At 37.2% G+C, this 8,076-nt stretch overlaps 2 protein-coding genes across 3 annotated transcripts; one reads left to right on the top strand and one right to left on the bottom strand.

The window, feature by feature from the left end:
- Nucleotides 1-134: 134 nt before the first annotated feature.
- Nucleotides 135-2,589, top strand: LOC132203544 (uncharacterized). 2 transcript variants are annotated; one of them, XM_059631393.1, is made up of 3 exons: nt 135-150; nt 921-1,738; nt 2,151-2,589. In XM_059631393.1, the coding sequence occupies exons 1-3, from the start codon at nt 138-140 to the stop codon at nt 2,562-2,564; spliced, it is 1,245 nt and encodes a 414-aa protein (XP_059487376.1). In that variant the 5' UTR covers nt 135-137; the 3' UTR covers nt 2,565-2,589. The 2 variants fall into 2 exon arrangements, with proteins under 2 accessions (XP_059487376.1, XP_059487374.1); XM_059631391.1 differs by lacking the exon at nt 135-150 and having other exon boundaries at nt 871-1,738.
- A 1,607-nt stretch (nt 2,590-4,196) lies between these two features.
- On the bottom strand, nt 4,197-7,743 carry LOC132203080 (aminomethyltransferase, mitochondrial). Its single transcript, XM_059630540.1, has 5 exons — nt 7,523-7,743; nt 6,405-6,804; nt 5,721-5,967; nt 5,087-5,158; nt 4,197-5,029 (listed from the first exon to the last, which is right to left on the bottom strand). The coding sequence occupies exons 2-5, from the start codon at nt 6,802-6,804 to the stop codon at nt 4,525-4,527; spliced, it is 1,224 nt and encodes a 407-aa protein (XP_059486523.1). The 5' UTR covers nt 7,523-7,743; the 3' UTR covers nt 4,197-4,524.
- Between the last annotated feature and the right edge of the window lie 333 nt (nt 7,744-8,076).

Raw genomic sequence — 8,076 nt, 5'->3', positions numbered from 1 at the left:
CCTGCAGCAGCAGTAGAGAGTTTCTGGAGCAAATCAGTCGCTTAAAAAATATAAGGTGGAAAAAAGAGGCGACGGCACCTCCCTGCGCCTTTTCGCAGATTCGCTCTGAACGTGCGCGTGTGATAATTGCCGAGTCAATGCAGAGATTCAGTAAGTGTCACAGACATTGATTAGCGCCCCCCATCAAGATTTTACTCGCGGAATTTCAAACAGGGTCAGTCGAAGCGATGACCCTTCCTCTTTTTATAATTCGTAGACGGTGCCTCGCTCATGATTTAGATAACGTTTGACTAGCTACGAATAATTGTGTGAATAATTTTATTTTTATTGTGTCTATGTCAGCGGATTATTTTGAGACTGAGGACAGAGGAAGTTAAGAAGATATTTTTTTATAAGAGCAAAAGTTGTTTTGCCAGGGTAAAATTACAATTTGATTATTACAAATATGCGCATGATTGTGTAGTCAAATTTTAAATATAACTTTCATCACATTAAACTCCAATGATGAGTGCAATTCTATCACTTAACACATAAAATTATTGTTTAACAAGGCCTTAAAGAAATTGCTACTGTAAATTATTATTTGTTTTTAAGAAAAAAAATTAAAAAAAAAATTAATTGCAATTGTTTTAAAAATTTGAAAACAATACAATGAAATAAAAATGGATAGATTTATAAAATTTGAAATTATTGATTTGTTAAAAATTTACAATAATAACAATTTTATGCTCATGAAAATAATAATTTTTTTACAACAATGATTCCTTGCTACGAAGAATATTGATGTTCTTCGAAAACACGTTCAAGATGCACATTGTTGGAATTCAAATTCATTTCTTATATTCTTGAGCTCATTCATGTTATTTTTTTCGAAATTCTCTCCAACATGGCTAAGGTTTTAGGCATAAATTTGAACTTAGGAAATGAAGTGGCGAATCTCTTCGAGGAAGGCATCAAGACCCTGCAACAGGCGCTGTCCAGCCAAAACAGCTTGGTGGAGAGGGAAAAAATTCTGCAGTCCTACGGCTTCTTCCAGCAAGCCGTCGACAACTACTACCGCAAACTGACGCTCACCTCCGACCTGTTGGACCAAATTTTGCGATTAGAATATGAGGCGCCCTGTATGCAAAGCGACTCAGGTCGCGGCTTCAGCCCAACACTGGACGATTCGGGACAACAGAACCCGCGGAGGAGCAACAGCGACCAAGGATTTGTTTCCTCTGAGACAACTCGGAACAGTTTCGGACCGGCTGAAGAATCTCCGATTTCTGAAGTTTCTTGGTATTCTCCAATAACCAAAATCCCAGTCAGTTACGGAACCCCGGGTGCTTACCCATGGAGGAATTCGCACGTCGAAATCAGGCCGCTGTCCAAGTTTGAGTTCGAGCAACCGGAACCAAAGAAGTTATCCCGCGACGGATTTTCCCCTTTTGCCCAGCAGCAGCCCGAGTGGACTCGTGAGGTGATTCACCCCGGCCACGTGACTCATCAATGTCATGAATGCAACGCAAATCAAACAACTGATGAGTCGCCGACGCGAAAGTCCTTCGGCACGCAGGTCGAGCCGCTCCACAAGGCCCGGTGGATTGAGACAGCAAAGAAGGTTTTGGCCTCGCCAAAGTTCCAGACCACGAATGCGACCACCCAGTATTTCACTCCAGAGGATATGCCCGTGTACCAGGAGTCGCCAGTAACTCAGTTCCCAAGTTGGCCTGGAATACAACTACCAAATTTCGAGGTATTAAAAATTTGACTTTATAGTTAAATATTAAAAAATTACAAAATATTAAGTAATGGGAAGTCATAGAATTATTGAAAATTGGGTTATGAATTTGGTAATTTTTTAATTTTCATTTTCCAATATAATCTAAGATGTTGCATCAAATATATTAAAAAATTGAGACTTACTTTTTTAGATTCCATTTTTTTTTTACGAAATTTAAATAACAGAAGTAAAAATTAGGGTTTTAGAATAATTTAAAAACCATCGATTGGATAAATATTTCAACTTAAAATCCTTAAAATCACTTTAATTGACAAATTATATCACTTTTATTTTGAATTATGTTTTCACCAACGATCAGCAAAGCCATATCTATATACATATTTTAAATTAAAAAAATTGACTTTAATAAAAATAAATTTTTCAGTCACGGTCATCAAATTTGCCGTTCACAGTGGCAAAAAAGAAGAATTGGGGAGGCACATACTGCGAGTACCTGCCGCACGAAAGGGCGCACGACCGAGAAATCGCGGAACGAGAGGAGCGGCGGCGAGAGCAGCAGGCGCGGAAGTTGCAGGAAGAAGAGCGGAGGCTGGCAAGGGAGCGGCCGAAGAGGGAGCAGCAGAGGCCCTTGGTACCGCACGCCGACCTCTCGTACCTGAAACGCATGCCGGGCTACACGCCGTACAGCGGCCAAACCACCAGCCACATCTTCAACCGCTCGGCCAAGACGAGAGGCACCGGCGAGACCATTGCCGAGGAGGACGCCAGATTTTCCCCCAGCGACAAACAAGAACAAAGGGCCTTGGCCATTTTGGCAAACGGATGCTGGGAAAAGTGACCTAAGGTTATGTAAAACCAAATTTGAAAACAAACATTATTATATTCATGAGAAATATTAAATGAAGGAATCTGCAAATTGGAAATAAATATTTTGACTTCTTTTTCATTTAAATTTAAATTAGATAATAATTGTTTTCAAATAATTGCTAACAAAGTTTCAAATATTAATTAGGAAATTTGTTTTAAAGCAATAAGAAATAAATCTCCACTGACCAGGCATTTTTCTTTCTAAGTCAATAATATTAAAGAAGAATATTTTCGGATATTTTATTTTTATTTTTTAAAAAGAACTTATAAAGTAAATTTTGTTTGAACTTTAAATTATTCTTATTTCTTAAGGGTACTGATTTAAATAAAATTTTTAATTTTCTATTATCCTCTTGTATATAAAAAGCATCCACTTTAAGTTTGTAATGAATTTTTTGCTAAATATATTTGCAGTGAGAAAATTATGAGAGAATTTGAACTTGGTAAAAAATGTTTCTCAAAATTAATGTCATGTTGTTGTCATTGTTGTTTTTTTTTTTTTTTGAAAAATTTAAATAAGTAGATTTAATCTCCTAGATTTTGAATCAGAATGACTAATTCTCTGAGATCCATCATCAGTATGAAAATCTAAATGAAAAAAAAATAATAAATAATAAAAATGACATTATTCACCAGTCTATGTTATGATCAAGTATTATTCTTGTAAGAAAGGTACAATAATTTAAAAAAGTTCGGTTATAAAATACAATTTAAATTTTTTAATAATTAGTTTAGGTCCTGTTACACTTAAACTGAATTTAAAGAAAAGTAATGGAGTCAACTTACAATAATTATGCTGGCAACCAGTAGCATAAGAAATTATTCGCGAAATTTGCTTGCAAAGTATTTTCGAGAGCAGTCTGCCGATCTAGATTAAGTTGCTTTTTTGCAACTCCTGAAATGGACGCATCCTGGTTCACTTGATCTTTGCGAAGAGTGCGAGCGAGTTACGCACTCTCCGTCACGTATACACTAAATTTACGAGAATTTTATTTTGTGAGACAACTCAGACAACCCAGATATTGAGGATTCCGGTGCAGAAACGCCAGTATAACTAAAAAAATTAGTTCAAATAACTTGCTATAACATTTTAACAAAAAATAAACTTTGCTCTCTAATTGGTGTGTTTTTATAACTAATAAAAAATAAATTGTGGACGTGAAATGTGAAAAGTTTTTACTTTGATAATCCATTTTGGGCGTCGGGTGGAAAATCATGGAATTACGTCTGATTGTGAGAATTCTGGACTTTATTAGGTATTGCAATAATCATGAATTAATAATCCCTTCCATATTAATAAATTTATTTCTGATTCCAAAAAAAAAATGACACTGGTGAAAATGACACCTTATGAAACCGATATTTTAGACTCAAATATTCCAAATATTAATCGCCATTTTAAGATTATTTTTAATAAGGAAATACGAAAAAATTTTTTAACTTTTATTTTTTAAATTTTTTTGAGGTGATATTAAATGACTGGAATTTTTTACCGCATTTTTTCTGTTTGGTCTCTTGCAAAAAAAAAAAAAAAAAAAAAAACAGAAATAACAAAAACATATCCTTGATCTTTTATCGACATTTCAAAATCAAACTATGGAAATTCCTAGACGACAGAAACTTTATTGAAATTTGTTGCTTAGTTCCATGCAAGTTTTTCAGAAAAAAGCATTCTGCTGCAAGGGCCTGTGATTCTATTTTTTATTTTGGGAAATTAACTGGCCATTAATTTGTATACAAAACTATCAATATTTTACACAAAATAATTTCACCATAATCAAACACAATATAATATAACACTACAAGAAATATTGATCATAACGGGAAAAATGAGTTTAATTTTACAAAATTACAAAAAAACATTAATATCCATAACTGAGGTTTGATATTTTTGGCAATCGATAATTTTTAATGAAAGAAAAATCTCTTTCTCATTTCTTCTTATCGGGGGTGTAGTAGTTGGTCTTGACGAAGGGCATCTTGGTGACCTCGGCGTCGACAGCCTTGTTGCGCACCAAGAGCTGCAGCCTGGTGGTCGCCTTGGCGAAGGCGGCCTGCACAAAGCCCATGGCCACGTTCCCTCCGAGGCTGGGCGAGGGACACCCGCTGGTCACGTGGCCCACCTGGGTGCCCTTGAGGTCAAGGATGACGGCGCCCGCCCTGGCCGGCGCGCCCTGCGAACGCAGCCCAACCCTTCGGCGCGCCGGACCCTGTCGGATTTGCTGCAGGATGGAACTTGCGCCCGGAAAGTCGGCGGCCTCGCGCCTCCGCTTCGCCACCAGCCACGTCAGCCCGGCCTCAATCGGCGAAATCTCCTCGCTTAGTTCGGCGCCGTACAAACACAGACCCGCTTCAATTCGCAACGAGTCGCGCACGCCCAGCCCGGCCAACTGCACTCGGCCACTTTTGCACGCCAAAAGTTGCTCCGAGACCGGACTGTAATTTTTCATCAGTTTCAAAGAAGTTTTCTCTTTTAAAATTATTCGTACTTACACTGAAATTGAGGCAGGAATGCACACTTCAAATCCATCCTCTCCAGTGTAACCACACCTAGTTACTCGACACCTGTGAGAAATTTTAATTAAGTTATTAACGTCTTCAATAATTGATTGTAACAAAAATGTTGTTTTACTTAAAGTGAAAATATTGCAAGACGTGAAAAAGTCAACTGAATTATTTATTTTATAGATTTAAAAGCAAGTTTAACGTACGTAAATTTTACGTTTTATTTTTATTGATTTAGTGTTTTGAAAATTATATGGAAGAACAATCATTGATATTTAAATTTCATTTTTGATCTGTAAAATTTATGAAGTCATTGAAAAGACTAAAAACACCGCACATAAGTTGCACAGCAAATTTTTGCTTGAAAATTAATCTAATTTGCTTGAAGTTTAGAGTGCATTGTAAAATTTTAAAAGTACGTAGCAAAAAATTAAGTCTTCAGAAAGATTCATTAAAAGTCTTAAAATCATCCAAAGATAAAAAAATCTTTTTTTTTTAAAGAAAAAATTTCTGCCAGTTTTTTTTTATATTTTTATTGGATATCGAAAAAATGATTAAATAGGAGATAAAAAGGCAACTTTTGGCAATTTTAATATTTTTTAAAGATTTTTCATTTGCAAACCTTTCATGTCCATCCACTGCAGCCAAAGAAGAGGTCATGAATCTGAGTTGTGCGAGGTCAATGTCCACCAGGGGCTGGAGAGCTGCGGCTGCCTTGGGTCCCTGCAGTGCTAGAAGGGCCCAATCTTCAGGTACATAGTGCTTTATCACGACGTCTTTTCCTTTGGCCGCCCACTTTTCTCTCGCATCGGCCAATAGTTTTGACACTTCCTTTCGTCTGGCAGCGTTCGAAACCATGTGAATGTAACCTGTAGTTTGTGATTATTTTTGTTAATTTGAATTAATTGTTCAAGTGCAGAGTAATAATTGAAATATTTTTGTTATACAGTATTTTGAGAAGCATTAATAATAAATGTTTTAGAAAATCCTATATGAATCATGCATTTTAATTAAATATTTAACTAATGTGGAAATTTGATTTTCTGTTAATTTAAAAAATGCTGAAAAAAAAATACAAATAAATCACTCAAAATTATAATTTTATCTTACTTATAATTCAATATTTTTGCTTTCGTCAAATAAATTCATTAAAAATTTCAACAAACTTAAATTTAAAAAAATTATCTTTTGTGAATTTAATATTTAAAAAAAATCAAGTTGCTTGCTCAAAAGCAGTAAATTAACCCCTTGAGAATCGAGATTTCAACTTTGTCCCATTAATGCAAATGAAGGTTGTAGGACATACCAAGTGGCGTTTTGGTGATGACGAGATCGTCTACGACGCCGCCGCTGTGGGTGGTGAGGACGGAGAGGGTGGCGCCGTTGTCAGGCAGGCCGTGCAGGTCGGCGACGCAGAGACTCTCAACAAAGGCAAGTCTGTCCTTGCCCCTGACCTCCGTCTGCAGCATGTGACTGACGTCGAAGAGGCCGCAGTGCTCGCGCACGTGGCGGTGCGACGCCGACATGCCCTCCGTGTACTGCACCGGCAGCAGGAAGCCCGCGAAGTCCACCATCCGTCCGCCCCGCTTCACGTGGAAGTCGTACAGGCACGTCTTCCGAGGGCCGTCGGCCGCCTCAGTGGCCGCCTGCCGCACCGCCAGCGGCCGCACCCATTGCCTCGCCACTCGCGACAGGGTGCTCAGCATCTGCACAATTACAAAACACAATTTTGGTGTGATCAGTTTGAAAAAAATTTCATTTTTTGGTCAGGCCAAGACCCTTTGTTGAACTTGTGGAAGGCAAGTAACTTTAAACTGTTCTATGGATTTTTTTTAATTCGGTTCAAAATTCAGTCTGAAGTTGTTGCGTATCAAAATATGAAATATTTATTAACGAAAATATAAAATAAACAACTTTTTGAAATTCATTTTTTTTTAATTTGGGACTATTATAGTTCTAAGAAGTTTGTTAGTTATAAAAAAAATACTAAAAATGCTAGCAATGCTTTTTTAATTCTCCATATAATAAAATAAATTTTAAGTTTTATTATAAATAATTTCGTATAAATTACAGACAAAAAGAAAAACGATCTGGAGAGTTTTTAATTGACAAAATTGACAATATTAAGCAATAATATTATCAAGTTAATTTATTATTTATTCATCATTCAATAAATTCTTGGTATTATTCTACCCTTGGATGCACCAACGACCAACGTTATTTCAAAATTTCACAAACTCTTATGTAATTATCAGTAGATTGCAATCTGGATCGTAAAAAATTTGAATCCCTAATTGTTGAAACGTAAAATCAATGTCAAGTATTTTAAAATTATTTTTACAATTCAGATTAAGTATAATTTTAAGGGAATTTTTCAAGAAGCAACAGAAACACTAAATTGAATTGTTTGGCCGTCAAACTCACTTTGCAAAGGGTGGTGTCGGTGCGTCCGTGTCAGTTAGTGGCCGGCGGCAGGGTCGAACGGCATGGACGAGAGTGCAGTAGTTGCTGGCTTTGATTGGGATGACGCTCCCATACCGGGCCAAAGGTCACTCGGCAATCATCCGCTCAACAAGTGCCTGCTGCCGTTCGCCGTGTTTTGATAAGTCGCATTATTAACATCTCGATCGGGGGCTTGTTTATCATCTGTCGGACTGCGAAGGACACACACATTGATAAAATGCGCCGGGCGGGGACAAGCGAGGCAGCACCGTACGACGCCAGACCTAGAGAGCACAGGTTATGCAACTGGCTGCTCTTAACAGCAACGCCAGTAACATAATTGCAAGGGTCTCGCTTGCATTTCGCTGCAGATGTATTAATTTGTATTCACTTGTACTAAAGGCGGGCGTCCACATTGAAGGTAGAGTTTGGTGCAAAAGGAAGAGCTAATTTCTTGATTGGGTATAGAAAAACGTTACAGTTGTTCTTTTGTAAAATTCAAGTGTTGCAGCTACATTTTTCAAATGGCTGCAGTA

The sequence above is a fragment of the Neocloeon triangulifer genome, unplaced genomic scaffold (genome assembly GCF_031216515.1).
Source record: "Neocloeon triangulifer isolate White Clay Creek 2 clone unplaced genomic scaffold, ASM3121651v1 ptg000017l, whole genome shotgun sequence".
Lineage (NCBI taxonomy): Eukaryota > Metazoa > Arthropoda > Insecta > Ephemeroptera > Baetidae > Neocloeon > Neocloeon triangulifer.
The sequence above is the reverse complement of the archived record's forward strand: the minus strand, read 5'-3'. Positions and strand labels throughout refer to the sequence as shown.